Source organism: Cavia porcellus, unplaced genomic scaffold (genome assembly GCF_034190915.1).
Source record: "Cavia porcellus strain 051 isolate PalLab524CR breed Dunkin Hartley unplaced genomic scaffold, mCavPor4.1 scaffold_8, whole genome shotgun sequence".
NCBI classification, from domain to species: domain Eukaryota; kingdom Metazoa; phylum Chordata; class Mammalia; order Rodentia; family Caviidae; genus Cavia; species Cavia porcellus.
The window spans coordinates 25,866,986-25,888,952 of record NW_026947491.1 but is presented as its reverse complement, the minus strand read 5'-3'; the positions used below and the strand labels follow the sequence as shown (position 1 = coordinate 25,888,952).

Genomic DNA, 21,967 nt, shown 5'->3' with positions numbered 1-21,967 from the left:
GTGAAAAAGGAGAAATGCTTGGAAGCCTGATCCGCATCCAAACCCCAGTGGAACCTCGGTCCCCCGGGGACACCTGTCGTGTAGATGGCCGCACCCGCGGGCAGCGCCTCCCGCCTCCCTGGCTCAGAGTCCGGCTCCGATGGACGTGGCGGCCCGGCGGGGGGCGCCGTCCTGCAGCGCGCCGGCCGGGGTCCACATGTCCGCCCCAGCCGCAGGTGCGGGAGCCGGGGGCGCGGGGAGGGCAGGGGGCGGGACGGGGGCGGGGCGGGCATGCGCAGTGGGGCGGCGGCGGCCGCGGGCGGGGCGCTGTTTACCCGCAGCCGGGCCAAGTCCGCGGCGCCGCGAGCGCGGGGCCGGCTGCCGCCGCTCCGAGCCGAGCCCGCCTCCCGCTGCCCCGCGCCGCCCGGCCCCGGCGGGGGAGGATGCCAGACGTGCGGGCGCGGCCGGGGCGGCGGCGGCGGGGACGCGATGGGGGCCGGCGGGGGCCGCGCGCGCTGCAGGCGGCCGGGCTGCGGGCTGGCGTCGGCCGGGGCCGCGGCGCTGCTGGCCGGGGCGAGCTGCCTGTGCTTCGGCCGCTCACTGCGCGGCGAGTTCGTGCACGACGACGTGTGGGCGATCGTGCACAACCCCGACGTGCGGCCCGGCGCCCCCCTGCGCTGGGGCGTCTTCGCCAACGACTTCTGGGGCAAGGGCATGGCCGAGAACACCAGCCACAAGTCCTACCGGCCGCTGTGCGTCCTCACCTTCAAGTGAGTGCCTCGCGCCCCGGCGGCGGCTGCGGCGAAGTTCGGGCGCCTGCTGTGCTGCCCGTCGCCCCGCGTCCCACGCCCCCTTCCCGGCGGACCGTAGCGCCTGCCCGGGTGCGCGCCGGCGTGGGAGCGGGCTGCCCAGGGTGCGCTCGGCTCCCCGGCGCTGCGGGCTGCGATGGGTCCCCGCGCCCCGCCCCATGCCGAGGGACCCGGCGGTTCCCGAGCGCGGCGGCGGGGGCGACTCCGCAGGGAGGGCAGCGAGGGTGGGGGACGCGTCCCAGGAGCCTAGAGGGGGCGGACTTCCCGGGCTCAGGCTGCGCGACCTCCCGGCCTCGCCACACCGCGGCTCCGCGCCTCCACTCAGGGATGCAGGCGAGCGAATGCAGTCCCGGGGTCCGGCAGAGAGAGTTTTTCTTTTACACCCCGGAGTCATGATTCAGCATTTCTGTGCGAGAGGAGTAAGGGAAGCCCAGAGCACGCCAGGCTTCCGCCGGTGGGTGTTCTGCAGGATTCCCAGAGCTGGCTGCCTCTGTGGCGGGAGCGGGCGCTGGAGGTGCGGACTCGCTGCCGGCTGGCTCCGCGCCGCGTTTGAACCGCCGCCGGCGCGCACAGAACTGGCAGAGAGACGGGCTCACGAGGCTCGCGTTTATCCGCGTTCTGATTCTTCCCCGCTGGGTGTAGGAGGAGCCCGTAGTTAAGGTTATGAGTATTTGAGGAAGCTGTCCGACTGGGATGATGCGATGACAGGTGGCTCCTGACTTCAAGAAGGAAGCAGTGGCGGTTGGCAACACTCGGTGGGACTTCCACTTGATTCCTACCCTTAAAGTTTAATGGTTGAAAGAGAGTGAGAAAATTATGCATTCGACTCTGAATATAATTTTCCTCTCCACGAATTCTACTGATCTCTAATTTTCAGTTTTCCAGACGTTTCTTAAAGTGGCTGTAGACAGCATAGATATAAATGTTTTACGTTTAAGTGGACCTGAATTTTCACGTATTCCATGAGGGTTGAAGTCCTGGAGGTACCTAAGGTAAAGTGTGCTGAATTTATGGGCCACAGGAACCATCCTGGTCCTTGGTCTGAGCATTTTCCCTTTTAAAGGGTCAGGGCTATTGCTGGAGGGATAGGAATAATGTTTTCAGCATGAGGTTGATGCTTGAGAATTTTAAAGTTTGTCACAGATGGCAGGGACAGAGAAGGCTGGGGTGCAGGGTTGTGGAGGGAGGAGGGAAGGTCAGTGGTGAAGTGGAAAGTTAGCAGGGGTGATGGTGGAGAAGGGACAGAGCAGGGGACAGCAAGCTGTTCACACTGGTAATGGATGCTAGTATAAGGCACCTTGGCTTCTGAAAGGACTGCTCTTTTGATAGGACTTGCTGGGAAAGATCAGCTTGCTGGCTTGCTTTGTGTGTGTGTGTGTGTGTGTGTGTGTGTGTGTGTGTGTGTTTTAGACAGTTGAGTTGCTAATCTAGAAAGCAATGCAACAATGAGAAGGTAGCAAAGCTTCAGTGTTCACCAGTGTTGAGTAGGAACAGTGTCTCAGCATGCTCCCTCATCTAAGGGAAAGCTTTAGAGTGGTGTGGGGAGTTGGGGGCTATAGGTGAGTTTAGACCCACCTGACCTCAAAATATGCAAGGAAGGACGAAATCTCATCTTTTATATGTCCAGTATGCACTACACATTTAACTAGACACTTCATGTAAATATATCTTTACAGTTTTTATTTGAAATAGTTGAAAACAGTTCAATTGGCCCTTTAAACTTAGGCAGTCCAGTTGAACTATGTCTTAAATTATGCTTGTTTGAACAAAATATTTTCAAACGTCAGACTTACTGCAAAACCCTTTTTTGAGAAAATTGTACATTCCTGTGCAGTTGTGAGTGATGGCATAGAAACCCTGTTAGTCCTTTATTCATTTTCTACCAAGGTAACATTTTGCATAACTATAATATTACAAGCATGAAGCTGATAATGATACAGATTACTAGTGCTTTAACTCAGATTTCACTGGTTTTCCACATACACTTTTTATGACCTTTGTAAATATATATTTAGTTCTTAGTAAGTATATATTTAGTATCTCTCCTAAGTATATATTTAGATCCTTTGTAAGTACATATTTAGTTATCCCATGGAGATTTCTGTGGCTACCACATAGTCAAGAGATGCAACAGTTCCCTTTCAAGGATACCTCCTGCTTCCCTGTCACACTATCTATAAACCCCCACGCTAATCCATAACAAACATGAATTCTCTGTCTCTGTAACTTTGTCATTTTAGTGCTGTGTAAGTGGAATCATGTAGTGTGCAATTTATTGAGACTTTTTTTTTGTCTTGGGCACAGTTCTGGAGTTTCATTAAGTTGTTGCAAGTATGAATAGTTTGTTCCTTTTTATTGGTGAGTAGTATCCCATTGTCGGGGTATATACCACAGTGTGCTTGACCAATCACTGTATTAAGGAATCTGGGTTGCTTCCATTTTATGGCTATTAAAACAAAGCTAATGTAAACATTCAATTGCTTGTACATTTTTTTTCAAGGAAAATGTCTAAAAATGCCACACTCCTTTTAATTTTCTTTGTTTCTGATTTGGGTTCTTAGAGTTGCCCATGTTGGACTTGGGCTTGTGATCCTTCTGTTTGAGTACTGGGATTATATGCATATGCTACCGCACCCAGCTGTTGTGGTTTTTTGTTATAGCCATCTGACAATTGTGTGGTGGTACCACACTCCATTTAGTTTTGTTTCCCTAGTGGCTAACAATGTTGAATGTCTTTCTACATGTTGATTTGTGCTCTGTGTAGTCTCTTTGTTAAATATGACTTTCTGTCATTTGTCTATTTTCAAAGTGGATTTTTAAAATGTTGAGTTTTGATGATCTTTTGCTTAAGTACATGTCCCTTTTCAAGTATGTGGATGACAAATTACTTTTTTCCATTCCATAGCTTATAATTTTGTTCTCCCATGGTCTTTCCCAGTGTAAAACTCAAACTTCATTAAAAATGAGTTTGTCATCTTTGATTCATCGGACGTATGTCACAAGTGCTGAGAGCTGAAATCTCCCTTAGGAGTAAACATAATTGATAGGATAAGGCTTTTGCAGTAGAGGTGTTTTGCATGTGTATTAATGAACAGTCAAAGTGCTTGCTCATGTGTTGAGGTGCTAATCATGCTTCTCACATAGGGAATGAGCTGAAGTTGGAAAGAGGAAATAGGTAATCGGAGCATCTGCTTTTTACCAGTTTTGGGGGTACCGGTTAGTGAAAGAGGAAGATAGCTTACCAGAATATGGTGACTTTATGCTCCTTCAGTGTAAAGTTAGAATTAACTTCCCTAGAAACTCCCTTCCCAGGATTACCCTGCCACCTTTGGGCTGGCCTCAGAGGCATTTTCCGTGGGATTTGGAAGGTGGAAGCAGAGTAGCTGTGGTCACACTCAGACCGCACAGGTGGTTGCAGAGTCCTGGCTGCCTTGCAGGTGGAGAGCAGCAGCTGAGCCAGGCCCTTCCTCTTTCTCCAGGACTGCCTGCACAGCTGGTACAGGTGTGTCAGGCTGTGCGGGAGAAGAGAACCAGAGATTTTGCAGGCCATTCTCATCATTTGGTTGAGCTTCAGCAGCTGCTAGAAACTGGTGTGTGTTCCCTACTCACCCTGTGGGGTCCAGCTCATCCCTTTTCCTCCTTCTGGAGTGGCTGCCCTGCTGACCCAATCTTCCTGTACAGACATTTCCAACTTAACAGGCGCTCTAAGCAGCTCCCAGCACTGTGAAAAGACAGTGCTGCATAGCAAATCCTTTTCTTCTGAATCATTCCTGGTGTTGTGTTTTCCTAGCCAAGCTCTAAGTGATAAAAATGAAGCATTCCTTTGAGTAAATGTAGAACTCGGATGAATTTCTATTTCTAATCAAACCTGACATTCATTCTTTTCATAAGACTGTGTACAAGGGCATGCAGGAATATTTTTAGATCATAGTAGAGCAGAATTAGAACATCTGTGAAAACTTAATCTGCAGCAGTAACCTTTTTTACTCTGTTGCTTTGTTCCTGACTGGCCATGACCTGTTTGCAGGTCTAAATTCTGGGGGAAGCATCAAGCTACATTGTGAATACTGAATTGATGCAGTACCAAAACCCTTGATTCCTAGAACTGCCCCTTTCTCAAAAGGTTCTGGTTGATTTAAAAAGTACTTAGGTTATTAATTTGATCTTCTCCCTTTCCTCTTGGGAAGATGCTCCTGCAGAATTGTTAACTGTCTTTCTGTGCGGTAAGCCAGAGAGATCAGCTTTATAAGGAAGAACCAAGGAGTCTGTGATGTTAAAAACAGGGAAATTAAGGTAAATAAAAGGACCTTATACTCATGATTCTCTTCCATGCTTAGGCTATTAGATCATAGTTTGCTACAAAGTTTTACTTTACCAAAGGCTTTTGGTGATAATGTAAACCATAAGAGAGAAGTGGGTGGTTTAAAATGTCAGAGCTAAAAAATAGACTATCTTAATATGTGCAGCTGTAAGAATTTGCAGCACTTTACTGTTTGATTTTGAGTTTCTTTGCAGTAGTTTGCATCTTTTAGTCATGAGCAATGTGCCAACCATAGAAATAAAGCATTAGCCTTCATCGCTCACTAAGAGAAGTGGTGGAGCGTTACTTTTGGTTCTGTCCATTTTGACTTGACCTCTGTGGGATGTCACTTCATTTTGTGACAGCTGTTGTACTCCAAGGCCAGTGAGTTCGTTAAATATGTTGTATGAGACCTAGAAGATGGTCTAGGGCTTGATCAAATTGCCCAACACACTCAGTGATGGAAACAGCCAACGTAAACAGAATTGAAAGAATTGGAAGCAGTAAGGATTTTATAGAGAAGAATGAGAACAAGAAAGCCTTTGGGAATTTTATTCCAAATTCAGGTCATCTTAGGCACTGCCGAGGAGGTGGCTGTGGCCATCGCCCGGTAGGATGTGTTGTAGACACAAGATAAGCTTAGACAAGTGTGCTAGGCGGGATGGAGAATGAGAGAGATATATTTTTGGATCACTGGGGCTTTTACAAGTGTGTCTCTGAATGAAGGCTTGGCAATCACCTTCTGAAGCAGTCTTTTTTTTTTTTTTTTAATCAACATACATCTTTGTTTTCTTTTGGAATTACATTCTTATTTTTTCCAGGCTTTAAATATGTGCTCATTCCACTAAAAAAGTAGCACGAGGAATGTGTGATCATTCAGAGGTAATGTCAGTATTCTGTTTCCCAATGATGAGATATGATTCTATCCCACAGAACACTCAGATCTGGCCCACAGCTCCCTGTCTGGCCTCTGGGCTGTCCATCCCAGGCCTTCTGGAGCCCTTGTTCCTGGACAGGGCAGGTCGTGGTTTCTGGGTCCTTGGTGCGTGTGGTTTCTTCTTCGCCAGTTGCATGGATGGCCTGTTGTGCTCCACTGTCGGTGTGGCACGGAGGCCTTTCCTGGCCATCTGACTGAAGTCACAAGTGCTCCTTCATGTGTCACTCCACGTCTCACCTGTTTGCCTTCTTGTTCCTCATTGCTGTGTGGCACCATTTTTTGTTGTTGGCTTTAATGACCCCTCAGGATGTTGTGAAGCTGTACCAGTTATCTCTCTAGTGCCTGGAACTCTGTGGGCCTACAGAATAGGGCTCAGAAATTACTGTCCCCCCCCCCCAAAGAAAAAAGGACTGGCATTTATTTCCCATTCAAAAGAACTAAAACAAACCAAGTGAATAAGTTATTTTTATGAATGCAGAACTCTTTTAGATGCAAAGAAGTTAAAGTTTACCTACTTTACCTTCTTTTTTTTCTTTCAAGAAGAGAAGTAGAGATTAGCAATTTCCTTGGGAACCTCTAGAGGTATTCTGTTGCATCTTGCTTAGTGAGAGATTATGGACAGTTTGATTCTTGCAGGGATGATCCTGTAACGCACTGGGACTGTCACTCCCTAGAGAATGAGAATCTTCGGCACTGTGGGATCTTCCTTTGCTCGGGTGGCATTAAAGCACAAATGGTTGTTGAATGCTTGTCACAAAATTCAAATCTAGAGACAGCAGTTTTACCTTTGAGACAAAATCCAGAATTACAAGGGTTCCGTCCATGTCCTGCTCCCAGGAACCTAAAATTCATCCTGCGAGTGCCCTACTTTAAATTAGGAATGGCTTTTTTTTAGTGCAGTAGATATAAAATACTATTTTTTTGTTGGATCAAATGAAGTACAAGGATCTCAAACTACTTGCTTAAAAGATTTAACTGTGACTTCTAGTGTTGCACAATAAGAATTTGTCTGGTCTCTGTGTTGGGGTCCTGGTGGGGAGCCTTGAGACCCTTGGAATTTTCCAGGTGATTAGAATTTCTTTATTTTTGTGGTAGACTTCTGGGGCCACTATTCCCAAGTTTATGCTAAGGAGGAAGTGATTCATGGTAAATCCCAAATGGTTTCAGGATGGGGAGCAGCCGTGCTGGGAAGACCCATCTTGATTCGAGAATGGGGACTTTGAGCCATGTGATATAAGCCTTTCCTTCCAGCACTCTGAAAAGGAGAGGGCTGGGGATTAAGGTCCCTCATGCAGCCAGAGATGCAGTGGGTCTGCACAGTGAAGCCCCAATAAAAACAACCTTAGGACGAGCTTGGGCTTCTGGTGGGGGTTATCCTGAACCCACAGGATGTTTGTATGTGGGAGTCTCCCAGATGTTGTGCTGTGAGTCTCTTCTGTTGACTTGACCTGAAAGTCAAGGTCCTTTGTAATCAAGCTGTAATAATAAGTACAGGGATTTCCTTACGTTTTTGATCATTCTCATGAATTACGGAACTGGTAGCTGTGAGAAGCCCAGATTTTGTAGTTAGTTGAGCAGAAGTGCAGGTGGCTTAGGGGTCCCAAACTTGTGGCTTGTGTCTGACATGTTGGAGCCCGGTGGAATCTGTTGTCTTTTACCCATCGTCTCTCCATTAGCTCTGGGTGATCACTGTCAGGATTGCATTGCGCCCATTGTCTATCAGATGCTCACTTTTCTTTTTATTTAGAGGAAAAAAGCAAAACAGAGAACAAGGTAGAAATAATACAGAATTTGAAAAAAAATAACAAAGAAATCACTAGTTAATAAATTACATATTGTTGTTTTAGAATTAGTTCAAGTTACATAATCAAAGCATAAACAGTGGACAATGACAGCACAAACCATTCTGTTTGCTAAATTAATAAAAACTTAATAGTATGGTTATCTTCCACATTTATACATACAGTTGTGTCCTTTAGAGCACTTTCTTTCCCTTTCCTTATTATAATATCTATTGTACATTTTGGATCTTATTACTCTTTCAGTTTTTTATTATTTTTTTTATACCAGAGAGACGATACGATATTTACAAATGTGAGTCTGATTTATTTCACTTGAGGATAGTCTCAGGTTGCCTCCATTTACCTATAAAGGCCTCAAGATCATCCTTTTTGTAGCTGAGTAATAATATTCCATTATATAATACCACATCTTTATCCATTCTGCGGTTGATGGGCATTTTGGTTGTTTCCAAGATTTAGCTATTACAAATTGTGCTCCTATAAACATGGGTGTACATACATCACTATGACATGACCTTTTCAGTTTTTGTGGGAAAACACCCAGGAGGGGACTAGGTAGACTGAATGGTACTTCCAGTCCTAGCTCTTTGAGGAATCTCCATACTGATTTCCACAGTGACTACCCCAGTCCAGGTGCTCACTTTTAAAAGAAAAAAAATTGCTAATAATTGACAGGTTAGTTATAATTAAACAGTAAGATACAGTAATACCATGGTTCATGAATGTTTTGGTTTGCAAATAATTTGGTTTGCAAACAAAAATGTTTAGCAAAATGTTTCCATTTGTAAACTCTCCATCAGGTGATAAACACAACCATGGCCATCTTCTCCACATAAGTACAAATGCAGCCTTCTTTCTCCAAATCACAAAACAAATGAAGTTTGTAAACCGAGGTACCACTGTATTTGATGTTGCTGTGTTATAATCATTTGCTGGTTCTCTTTTGAAGGTTTTCTTCTGAGACCTGCTGTCTTTCAGGAATAGCCACTGACCCCCCTGTCCTTTTTTCTCCCGTTCTGTGAGTAGTCATACACTGAGTTCCAAGGAGACGTTAATGTCAACACTGTCCCTCTCTGGGGGCAGCTTCCTCCTAGCAGGGGTGGATGCTGTGCACTGAGCTCAGATCAGATCTGAGAGTTTTGCTTTTGCCCCCTTTGCTGTCCTCCCCTCTGTACTGTTGTTTGCATGTGAATTACTTTGTTTGCTACTTTAGATACATTAGGTGGTGATGATTTGCTGATTTATTTCTGGTACTGGAGGGAATGCAGAAGAGCAACTAAAATGATTGAGGGCAAAAGGGATTTGCCATAGAAGAAAAACCAAGCAGAACCAGATGTTGTTATTTATTGGTTGAATGATCTAAGAAGACTATGGAAACCACTTACATGCACTTGAGAGCTATAACGATAGCAAGAGGTGGGGAAGAACAGAGATAAGCAGCGGTGGGGGAGACAGAAGAATGTTCTGTGTGTTTGTGGAAACCCACCAGGACAGTGCTCAGGAGAGTATCATTTGAGACTCCAGGAGCAGATTAAGGAAGGTGCATTTAGTTTTTTCTTGTCCCTGGTTTGCAGTTCTTACTGGAAGAGTGTATGTGGTATTACTGCTGAGCAAACAGAGCTTTCTGGTTAAGCTTGCCCTGCTGCTGGCTTTGAGAATCACCTTCCTTCAGTTCCCTGGTGCTTTGGTGGATCTCGGATTCGGGATCCCATCTACTGGCTTAGCGCATCTTGGGTGGGCTCAGGAGTCTGCTCTGGTGTGCCAGGTGTGCAGAAGCTTGGGAACTGCTGGGACTCCTCAGAGGCCTGTTAGCACTGGGACGCCACTATCTGCCAGTCAGACAGGAAGAGGCTGACTGTGATTGCAAGGTTGGGAGATGCTTGGCATGAGCCACCTGCCAGCACCTTCCAGCTTCTCTACCAGCTTTGCTCCTCCGAGGACCTAGTGACTGAGGGTCGGAGGCGGGCAGGAGCACCTACAGCTTGGAGAAGCCCCGCTTGCCGCACTGATATATGAGGGCTGTGATGTTAGTGTGGCAGTGGGGTCCTGGGGCACCAAGGCCAGGTGGCGGAGCTTCACTGCCGAAGACAAGGTGGGTGCAGGGCTGTGGTGGTAATCAGGGTGTTTTGGCCCTGGGCGTCGTGGGTGCCCTAGGAACAGGAAGATGCCAGGTTTGGCTGCCTCTGACTCAGCATCCAGACTTGAGCAATGACCGGTTTCTGCCTCAAGGGAAACCTCATGCGTGTCCTTGTCTAAACCAGAGCTATTTTCAGAAAAGAAAATGAGAGCGCTGGACTGTGTCTCCAGCCTCTGTCAGTGACAAAGGAGGTGGAGAGCTCATGGCCCTCTCTGCTCCCAGTGCTGGGGCTTCGGTGCTGGATCTGTGACCCTGTGACCTTCCTGGAATGGATTGGCTGTCCTGGAAGGCAGCTCATCTGACTGCCAGAGCTGCCGCCCAGCTTTCTGGGCAGTTTTATAGGAAGGCAGAGCAGTTCAGATGGCAAAGGGGCGATTTGTGTTCTTTCGTATTTGCCAACCTCTGGAAGGCAATCAGAGGTGTCTTTAAGAATGTTTGATTTCCTCCTGCTTGGTCAAGGTACTTTTTAAGGGTCAGCTACATGAAATGGAAGAGTCCTAGAGTTTAAAGGGAAAGCTCTGTCATGTACCTTTGTTTGCTGTTCTGTTAGTGTTCATTGAGAAGCTACTGAGTGCCGAGTGAGCTGAGTACATGGTGGAAAGAGGTCTGCTTCTTGTATCCTGTGAAAACCCTGCTTCTGACCTGGTAGCGCTGTTGCCTGGGGCCCACAGAAGACAGGAGTGCTGCTGTGGAGTTTCATTCAGAGCAACAGCATCCTGAGGCATCCGGCACGGGCTTCACCCTTCTGTGGCCGGCACTGTCCTAGCACTTCTGCCAAGCACTGCTCAAGTGGCTACTGGTTTGTGTTTTTTCTTTCCCTGAGCTGCAGTCATCTTCATACTTTGTATACTAATGGTTGAAAACTCAAATGCTGCAAGGGTGGGAAGGTTGAGCCATGAGCTGGGTGTGAGATTTGAGTCTTAGACATGGTATAGTCTCCTCTTCCAGAAATATACTTTATTCCATTTTTCTATACACAGTCATTTTGATTCTTTTTATCTCCCAAATGTGATGGTAATAGAAGCCCAAGACACTCCACTCACCTCTTTACTACGAGAAAAACTGTGTGTACGAGGATAATCATATAGCCTGAGATTTGTAACTTGAGGGACCTGGCCGAAACTCTATACATTGTAAACACCCGACCTCAGAATGGACAGCCTTGCGTCCTCCCTGCATGGCGGCCCAAAGTTGCCAAGTCTCCTAGTATTCAAGCAGAACTGGAAATATTTCTATGAAATCACATGTTATTTTTTTAAAAAATTGGTGAATCAGAAAAATGGTGTAAAGGTGAAACTAAGGAATTTGCAGGCTGAGCCTGTCCTGGTTGCTGTGATGAAAGTGGATCTTACTTAGAGCATATGTGTTCCTTCAGTGTGTCTTTCATTCATACTTGTGCTTATTCATACAAACATCTGTTGTGTGATACTGTGATGCTGGGATACTGTGCTGGACACTGTACAGCTAAAAATATGGCAGTCTTTTTCCAGGAGCTGGCAACAGTCCTGTTGCCCTTCTCTAGGCTGAGCATCCCTATTTCCCAGACTTTCTTGGTGAGGCCTCATTTCAGGAGCCTGGCTGGAAGCTGCTTTTGTGGCCAGGAAGTACCCTGGGGTCTGCTGTTCCTGGGGACACTGTCTGCCTTGTTCTCTCCTGTGCACAGCTGGAGTGGGGTGCATCTGCCTGGGAGTACCTGCCATGGTATCCTTTCGTGCAGAGTACTGCCGCTGTTCATTGTCTGCTGAATGGTTGGCTGATCCCACTGTGCTGTGGGCGCCCTGGGAGGTTGCCACATCTGCTCTGTCCCTTGAGTTCGCCCTGTCCCTGTCTCATGCTAGGTTCTCATTCGACCTTGTAGGACATGGAAGTGGAAGACAGTTGGACTTCTGTAGTTACTGTTGCTGGCTGGTGGCTTGGTCTGTAATAATGGCAAGGATATATAAGCTCTTTGGCTTGAGTGCAATTAAAAACCTCTTTATAGATTTAATCTAAGTCAAAAATGTTTTTTTTTTTTCTGTGCTGAAGTGGATCTTTATTCTTTTCACTATTCTTACCGTTAATAATTTCAGTTGGACGTAGTGATACATACCTGTAATCCCAGTACCGTGAGTAGGCTGAGGCGGGAGGATTGTAAATTTGAGTCCAGCCTGGGCAATCTACTGACTTAGTGAGACCCCGCTCAAAATGAAAAGTAAAAAGGGCTGGGTGTGTCTCAGTGTGAAGGCTCTGGGTTCAATCCCAGATCTGGGGGAAAAGTCAGTCATCTGTGCTTTGACTCTCAGTCAGTCTTGCAGCTGTTTAACTGCTGTTCCCAAATACAAGTATTTGTAATCTTGATAAGCATCACTCTATAGTTTAAGTCTTTGATAAAAATATTGGGAAGAACAGAGATAAAAGCAGCACACTGTGACATACATTGGAGGTCTCAGTTCAAGACGACATTGATTTATTATTCACCACTCTTTGCTTTGTGTTGCTACAAATCTGTCTTAAAGCTATCTTGTATGTGGGAAGATTTCAAGAGATCTTGACAAATGCCTTTGTTAAAATAAAGACGTGATGCATCTATCAGATCCCTCTCCTGTTAAATTATGAGGCTCATCAGTTAGCCCCTCTTTTTGTGAATCCATATTAGCTCCCAGAACCAGAGATTCTTTTTCTGTTCTCACAAGTAAGATACGCCTCTAAAATTTTGCTAGCATTTTGTCTCAAGATATCTTGTCTATGGTTTGAAGAATTTGCTTTCCATCTTTTTAGACCTTGCAACTTTTGTAATTAGTATGGTGAGATACATTCTTGTATACATATACACCCAAAACCTTTGAGCACTGTTTCTGGTTATTATGGAAAATTCCTAGAAGTGGACTTCTCAGGCAAAGGGCACATACACACTTTTTGAAACCCTGGATGCACGTTGCCCACCACAGACCTTCCAGTGTGAACACCTACCAGCTATGCAGGAGATTGCTGGTTCTTCCTCTTGTCACTGATGTGGACCAGAAAACTCAGCCTGTTGGAATGCAGACAGTGGCGCTCAGCCCCAGGAGGGAGGCCCCTGGGGAACTGCACTCTGGTTCTGTAAGAATCCTGTTTGGCCTCCCTCTCTTCAGGCTCTTCAGTCTTGAGCTTCCTGATTTCCTGAAACTTTGCTGCACCTGCAGGTCCTCTAGTACTAGACTGTAAAGCTGTTTTTTTGCTTGGCTATACAGGTCATTCCCTAGTTCAGCATCCCTCTTCCCTTCCAGGGTTTACTGCCCACCCTGGCTCTCGTGTTAAGGATGATTGCAGGCTGGCTGGGGGCTCCACCAGGGCACAGATGAGGTGAACTTGAGCCAGCACCTGGGTTTGGACCTTCCACAGCAATCCATTCTCCTAGGCTTAGTGTGGGACTGAGACTGCTTCAGTGGGGGTGGGGATGAATTCTTTTGCCCACATAAAACTTGAGATGTTTAAAATTCTGTGGGTTAAAGCTGGGCATAGATCAAGCCAAGTATTTCAAATATGCACATGCCATTTCTAAAGTTGACTTTTACAGTCTTGGTTGTTTTGGCAAAGAGGAGTTGTTTCTGTAAGAGAAACAAATCAAGGGCATGAGAATAATGACCTACAGTGACGGTCTGGTAAAATGGGTTACCGTAAGTAGACCAGAGTGGAGACAGTTACAGGTGCTGTCCCTCAGGGTGTATATACTAATGCCCCCAAAGAACCATCCTGTGTCTCCCAAAGTGCTAGTGCATTTTCTATAGCTCCACAGGCTCAACTTGGGGACATTATGTCCTTTTCATAAATTAAGGCAACTTCAGATATTTCTGTGTTTTTGAATTTTTGTCTCCTGCAAATATTTTTTTTCTGTTAAACAACAGTTCCCCTTCTTTTGGTGGATCTCTTTCAGTTTCTTTGTCAGAGCCTTCAAAGTAAGATTATGAGATAACATTTTACATAAATTCTGAAATGTGATTTTACTCATTTTTGAATTTCTGCTGCCCCTGGTGATAGCATGCAGCACCCTAAACATCCTTTGTGAGCTGGTAACTGGGTGATGCTTCCAGCACATAAATCTGGAAATGTGGTTCTTGGTGGCACTGTAGTGAGGCTCCTGCCAGATTTGTCTCTCTGTGGGCACAGTCACAGTCTCGTGGTTCTGTTCATCTCCAGTGACAAGGCTCTGGGATCTACAGCACTTTGGATTTGCATTTGAGTGCTCAGCTGCTTCGGAGGAGCTGGCAGTAAAAGCAAGGATATTATGCAGGTATTTGCATTGTGGATAGAGAGAAAACAGAATCAGTTCCTGCCTGTCTGCTTTCTCAGTGTGACCAAGGGTTCTTCAAATAATACTGTACATCGTGCATGCATTGATTTCTGCAGACTGGACAATGCTGAGATAGGAAAAAAGTGGTGCTTATTCAAATGTAAAATAATCCTCTGTCGGGAGTCATTTAAAAATAATGACATAGGTAGGGAATGTATCTTTCTTTAAAGTGAGAGTTTCCTTTGCTTATGCTCATGCTTGTAGCTGCTACTGGCTTTACGTTTTTCCTTGTTACTTTTTTACAGGCTCAACATTCTGTTGACGGGCATGGACCCATTCTACTTTCACGTGGTGAATGTGATCCTGCACTGCCTGGTGACGCTCGTGCTGATGTACACCTGTGACCGAGCGGTCTTCCGGAGCCGGGGCCTTGCCTTTGTGACGGCCTTGCTGTTCGCTGTGCACCCTGTTCACACCGAGGCGGTGAGTGTAACAGGCTCCATGAAGTGCCAGCCGGAACCATCTGCTCATCAGCTCCATTGATCTTTTGTCCTTTTCAGAACCAAGTCACCTCAGCTCTGCGGAAGTGTGTGTCTTTATATATAGATCACAGTGCTTCATGACTTTTCCTTTTGAACGCTCACATTGGCTTTCATGCATCTCCAGGATGTAACTGCTTTTCTAAATAGCTGCTGTTGTTATTACAGGTAGTAATGGATGGTCACAGTCCTTTTTTATTTTCAGGAAATTTAGATACTAATGTGTTTTTAACAGGATGGGGCCTTTTGGGATTTTTTTTTTTATCATACTGTCATTGTGCATGTTCTCCATTGATATTTTTCCTATGCTTACTCTGTTTCATATTTATCATGTTTATGATGCAGAACTCTTAAGTGCTAGGGGAGGCCTGGGAAGGGTTAGATTGACATTCTATACAATAGAGATTGAGTACCCACAAATTGTTTTCCAGGTTACTCAGTAAGAAGTTAGTTGTTTTGCTGTGATGGAAATTTGTTTAGAAAGTGTTCATAGTTGCTACTCATAACCTTAGTTAACATATTCACAATTTTGCATCAGAAAAGATGGTGCTGTAGTGTGTCTTGTTTTACATCTTCGCACCCACAGCTGACTTACTTTATGTGCGCTGCTAAGGTTGGTGGAGACTTGCCAGGAGTGCGGGGCCCCACAGATTTTAAAGACTGCATCTGGGGCCTGGCCACTGCCCTGCAGTCCACCCGCCCGAGAGCACACCCACAGTAAACAGGTGGTGCGTGTCTTCCTCAGCCTGCTCTCTGCTGCCCTTTCCTCTCTGAAGCAAGTGGAGGAGCACCTCGTATGTCAGGATCTTCCTGTGCTGGGTGTGCAGAGGTCGGAGGCCCCTGACCCATGGAAGGCTTGCTGTGTGTGTGTGGGAGGCCACCTTCAGTTATGGTCTTCGTGCATGCTCTCGGTGTTGCATGGTGTTAGATATATGGGATGGTGACCTGTGCCGGCATGCTGGAGTCAGATGCGAAATAGTTGTCATAGGGATACATAATTAGTACAGTTGTTTAAACTGACACAAAGTCTGATTTGACTAATTGGTTTGATTATTACTGGTTTTTTCAGTTGGGTTATATGTTGGTTATTTTCCACCAACAGAATTCTAGATCTCTAACCCAAGGTGTTAACAAATATTCCTATGCATATATGCATATTATATACATATATAAGGAGACTGATCGATAAAGGAAAGTTATTTTATAAAAATAGTACATTATTAAGGTAGTTTTGCCTTATATTCGGCTGCATAAGCTGCCTCTGAGTGGAAGTGTGTGAATCTAAGTCACGAGAGGAACGTTCCTTTAGTAACTCTTGGTAAAGCCTTCTTGCTCTGGTTCTGCAAAACTGAATGGCTCAGGTAATTGTAATGATGGATGTATTTAATTTCTTTTCTTTTGATCAAATTCAATTGCAGTGGCAAGCAGAAACACCAAAATACACCCAGGATTTGGAGGCAGATTTATTCATGTCGATGAGCACTGATTGGGATCATTCCCAGAATATCAGCCCCAATCTCTGGCGGCCTAGGGCTTTAATGTGATGCACAAGCAGGAGGTACAAGGGTGAGACGGATCAGCCTGGCGGTTCTTCCGATTAGCTGGCAGGAACCTGGTCGGTGTGTTAGCTGGCAGATCACTGCACTGTTGAATAAGATGATGGATCACTATGTGATAATTACTGACGACCTTGGAGATCAAAGCATTAAGTGGTTGCTTAACACAGATACCTCTCATTAATGTGAGCAGTCTATAAAGACAAAAGCTGGGAATAGAATGAATGCTGTGCACCGTCTTCTTATTCTAGGCAAGATTCATCCGCACATATTAGATGGATACGAGCTTATTAAACGGATACATGAACTTATTAAAAGAAACCCACTACACTTACATGCTATATTATATTTATATTTTATATTTTTCCACATTAGTCATGAACAATTGAATTAATGAACAATTGTGAATTAATAATTGGAATAGTACAAAATTAAAAACTTAAAACAGGCTTGTGATCACCAGAAATTTAAAAATAAAATAATTTGGAGTGAGGGACACAATTCAGTAGTAGGCAGTTCACCTAGCATGCTAGAGACTCTGGATTCCATCCTAGCACCTGGGCCACCCCAAAATTAATTAGATGTATACTTCTCTTACCGGGAGATAATATAATAAATAAAATACTTTAAGGCATAACCATGTGCTCACATTAAGAAAAAATGCTGAGGGGAAATAAATGGAAATAGTAAGAAGAAGGGATACAGTGTCTGCCATGTAACAAGGAGCCCGTTTGTATTTGTGTAGGTGGAGATGGAGTGCTTCAGGCTGCTGTAGTCTTCACCCCCACTGGGCACATTCACAGCAGTGACACCATGGCCTTACTCTAAGGCGTTAGCATTTACCACACAGGGGAGGTTAGACCCTTTCAGGTAATTAAAACTCTGATGATGAGCTGAGTGCAGTCAACCACACTGTCATCCTAGCACTCTAGGAGGGCGACGTAAGAGGACTGCAAGTCTGAGCCCAGCTTGGGCGACTTAGCAACTTGGTGAGATGCTGTCTCAGAATTTAAAAATAAATGTAAATTGTAGGGGGCGGGGCACAGGGAGTGTGCTCAGTGGGAGTGCCCTGAATTCAATCCCCAGTAATGTGTCCCCCAGTATATGGGGTAACAATTTTAAATATGATGCCTAAGTTTCTAATGTTCTTTTTGGAAATAATATGAAGAAAAGTAACCAAGTGCTGGCAGTCCTAGCCATGTAGAATGTATGACACTGGGTCAGTGATAAGTTTTCATCCCAGGTCATAAACAATGCTGTATTTCTGACAAATTATTTTATTTTTTTAACAGCAAGTACATTTATTGGAAAAGAAGAAAGTTATGAAATATTCTCATACCTTTCCTTAAGAAATTAGAAATAAAAGACAATAAAAACAAATAGAAGCAAATAATAAAGATCAGAAAACAATGCCTTATCAAAAATGCCAACATCATTTTTCATAAAAATTAACATTTTGATTCTTACATTTCTGTAGAAATAGAAAAGACTCAGAATAATCTAAACTTTGATAAAGGAATAAAACCCTCCTCAGTCCCATGATTTATCACAAAGTTACACCAATCATGACAAAACAGCATTGATAACAAGATAGACAAACCTCCAAGGTACCAATATGGAGTCCCGAAATAGATACCCACATAACAGACACTTGATTTCTGGCAAAGATGCAAAAGCAGTTAAATGGAGACAGGAGTATACCTTCAGGAAATATACTGAAACAAGTGGATATCCACATGCAAAAAGCCCAAACTTTATAGCACATCAAAAAATTCTTAAGGCACCCACAAGCCAACTCAAAATGCCTTGCAGCGGGTTACAGTAAAGACAAGTGTGACCTGAAATGTTGCTTTACCTGAGGTCATTCTCTCTGGGACAAAAAGACTGGGACAAGGTGTAGAAGGGAAGGCAGAACCTACAGAGATGTTCAGTGAGGGAGGCATTGAGTTTGCTTATGAACAGGCCATGTGGATGACAAAGGAGGCCATTATGCTTCTTTTTTTTTTTAACTATCTTAACTATTTTATATAGACATATACATACATATATACTTGTTTTTTCTTTCTGCTTGTTGCACTAATGAAATAATATGTTTACACATGTATAGCTTATTTATTTCACTAATAACTATGTTCTCAAGTGCATTCATTTACCTGTAAAAGTGTCCAGTTTATCATTCTTTATGGCCGAGTACATCATTTTTATCCATTCCTCAGTCCTTGGGCATTTAGGTTGTTTCCTAGATCTGGCTATTATAAACTGTGCTGCTATAAACATGGATACTTATATATTATTGTAGTATAATGTCTTCAGTTCTTTTGGGAAGATATCCAGAAGGGGAATAACTGGATCAGATGGGACCTCCAATCCTAGTTTTTTGAGGAAACTCTACACTGATTTCCATGTAGGTTGCACCAGTCTGCACTCCCACCAACCGTGGAGAAGGGTTCCTTTTCTCCTTTAGCCCCTCCACCACTTGTCATTGGTTGATTTCTTAATACTATCCATTCTTTCTGGGGTCAGGTGAAATCTCAGTGTTGTTTTAATTTACATCACTCGAATGACCAGTGCTGCTGAACATTTTTTCACGTATTTATTTGCTGTTTGTGACAAATAACTTTAAAGTACACTGGAACATCTGAATTTAGAGTGTCTGAGGGACAGTTCTTGCAGGAAAAAGTGGAAATATAGGGCCACAACAGTTTTGTTCACTGATGAAGAGACAGACTGCATACAACAGGCAGCTTTGGGCCATGTCATCAAGAGCTGATACAGCTTAGGTTGGATTCTAAAGAAAGTGGTAAATCCTGTTAGCAAAATGACCTTCAACAGGGTTTCATCAGACTAATCAGAGGAAAAATCCATAGTAACTTAATTAAAGGGACAAAGGAGTATTGGAGCTAGACGTTTATCTGGGAAAGATGTTTGTATTTTCAAGAAGATAGGACCAATCTAAGAAAGGTCTGAAGAAACTGATTTACAAAACAATTTACCTTAAAAAGTGAAATGGATTTCTGTTTAATTATATAGTTCAGTTGAGGTTTCTGAGGAGGACAGAAGTAGAAAAAGAGATGCACTTTGTAGAAGATGGGGTAAGATACACACGCACGCATGCGCACACACGGGGTCACGCTTTGTGTCATGGGGGAGGGAGTTCCTGAGAAGTAGCTTTCCTTTGTTAAACAAAAACACAACAGGACTATAAGTTATCTCAGAAGGAAAATTTAATTTTAGGGGTTGCAATCTGACTTAAAAACACTGGTATGATTTTGTTGATAGAATTAAAACTTTGCTTTATTATCAATCCACAAGTAGTTCCTGAGCACATGCTTGGTGCAGAGCTTCCACAGGTGCCAGGGAAACAGCTTTGGGTAGTGGGTCCTCCTATAGTTTCTTGCAAGCTGTGGAAATCTAAAAGAAACCAGACCCATAAATCAGTACAAGACAAAGCCGTATGTTAGAGTAACACAAGAACTCTAGAGGAGAGAAACAGTACATCCACTTTAACTAGATAGGGACAAATTCATCCATTTACTCAATCTTTCAGTATTTGAGAGCGTAAATTATAGCGACTATAGAATATCACTCTCTAGGGCAATAGCAATATATAAGGTAGACCTATACTGACCTAAGGCTTTCAGATTCTTGGAAAGGTTTCTGAACATTGTACTTTTTGGAAAATGTGTATATTTTTCTAAATCCTAAATGATGAGAAAAATTATCAGAGAAATCAGAAAAATAAGGAAAATTATTTTAATTTTATAAAAATTAAGATGTTATTATTACTGATATGGACAAATGCACTTATGGCAAGTTGCAAGTAAGAGCAGGAAGACCTGGTGTTGGAAGGAGGTCTGCATTTTTAGAACTGGGATGAGAGGATGGAGGAGAAAATTGCTTGTGGTCTTAGCAGTTAGTCTGTCTTGTAGCTGTTGCCATGTGTTAAGTTATGTGTTCTAGGACTATGCAAACGGAGCTTATTCTAGCAGATAAAATAAATATTAATCACTTTATACAGAGAGTGTATTTTACACAAATCCCATGAGTGGTATTGCAAAAGTAAAGTCTTGAGAGCAAATTAAGACCTACTTGGCAAGTTCCACATGGGATTCTATTAACCTTGCCAGGGGTTTCTAAGTTACATTACAGTTTCAATGTCCCTAAACTGAAAACCCTAAATGCTCTGACTTGACACTTTTGGAGTTTTGACATGATGTCATAGTGGGAAAATGCACACTTGATATCATGAGACAGGTCACACTCAAAACACATGGGCAGATACTGTGTAAAATTACCTTCGTCTGTGCAAACACATGTGGAGTTGGGTTTAGACTTGAGTCCCCTTACCAAGGTATCTCATGTACTGTATAGGCAAATATTCCAAAGTCTGAAAAACTCTACATTCATAAGCACTTCTAGTACCAAGGACTTTGGATAAGGGCTACTCCGCTTGTTTTGAACTCTACCCTCTTCTGTCCATTGATGGTCTTTTCAGTGTTTGGCTGTTGGTTGGAGACTCCAGTTCCCAGGTTACACCACTCCCTGGTGGATGGAGACCTGCTGTCTTTTCTTGTTGCTGAGACACCATATCCCTGTTGAGCTGAGGCCTTTGGGATGATGGGTTGGGTATCTGTCATCATCTGCTATTGGCTAGAGCAGCTACTGCCTCTGATCCCATCAGTCAACAGCACCTTTGACTTCTACAGTTAAAGGAGGAAAGGTTTATTTTAGCTCACAGTTTATAGAGATTTCAGCCCGTAGTTGGCTGGCTCCAAGACAGGCTGGCATGGCCGAGGAGAGACAGCCCATGGAGTGGGGGCAGCAAGTAGTGAGCAGCACGTAGTGAGCCTGCCTTGTCCTGTTATGTCATCCGAGCTACAGGCCTTTTGGGTGGTGCCACCCACATCTCGGATCTTCAGTAAATCCATTCAGCCACACCCAGAACCATGCTAATGCCAACACTGGACTAATTTAGTACCATAAACCCTTAATCCCAGCATCACATACCCTGCATCCAGCTCTGCAGAGCCCCACCTGTGAGCACATGGAGCTTTAGGGAACATTTAGACACAAGACATAACATCTGCTGCTTAAACCTAAAATACATGCTCTCCTTCTGCATCTGTATTTTTTACTTAACTATCATGATTGACCAGTTGCTTTAATTTTTTTTTCTTATGGCACTGGATATTTGACTCAGAGCCTTCTGTATGTTAGGTAATCATTCCATCACTGAGCTACTCCCCAGCCCTTTTTATTTTTTGTTTTGAGACGAGGTCTTTTCAGTTTGCTGATGCTGCCCTTGAACTAGTAATCCTCGTATCTCAGACTCCTGAGTAAGTGGGATTACAGGTGCACACTGCATCTGGCAGCCAGTTGCTTTTTCATTTTCTGTCACTGTACAGTTCAGGTTACAGTGTCACAGAGCTGAGTCTAACAGGTGCAAACCTAACATTCCGTCTCTGCTTCCCGTGCCTCTTCCTTTCCCAGACTCCATGCTGTTTGTCGCTGTTAGCAGCCCTTTCCAGAAACATTCCATGTATTGTCAGACTTCTGTCCCTGCCACTCTTCTGTCCTCCAACTGGAGTGCATTCTGATTCTTCTCCTGGCATGGAAATCACATCCCCCATTTTGAGCTTCTTGAAATCCTCACCGTCTG

The 21,967-nt window shown here is 44.3% G+C and overlaps 1 protein-coding gene across 2 annotated transcripts in view; it reads left to right on the top strand.

Annotated features, from left to right (window-relative positions):
* Nucleotides 1–263: 263 nt before the first annotated feature.
* The window catches only part of Tmtc1 (transmembrane O-mannosyltransferase targeting cadherins 1), a 257,242-nt gene continuing 235,538 nt past the window's right edge, over nt 264–21,967 (top strand). For both annotated transcript variants that reach the window (XM_063254490.1, XM_063254489.1), the window contains exons 1-2: nt 264–749; nt 14,519–14,696. In XM_063254490.1, the coding sequence (XP_063110560.1) occupies nt 271–749; nt 14,519–14,696 (657 nt within the window). In that variant the 5' untranslated portion in view covers nt 264–270. The remainder of the gene's footprint in view (nt 750–14,518; nt 14,697–21,967) is intronic.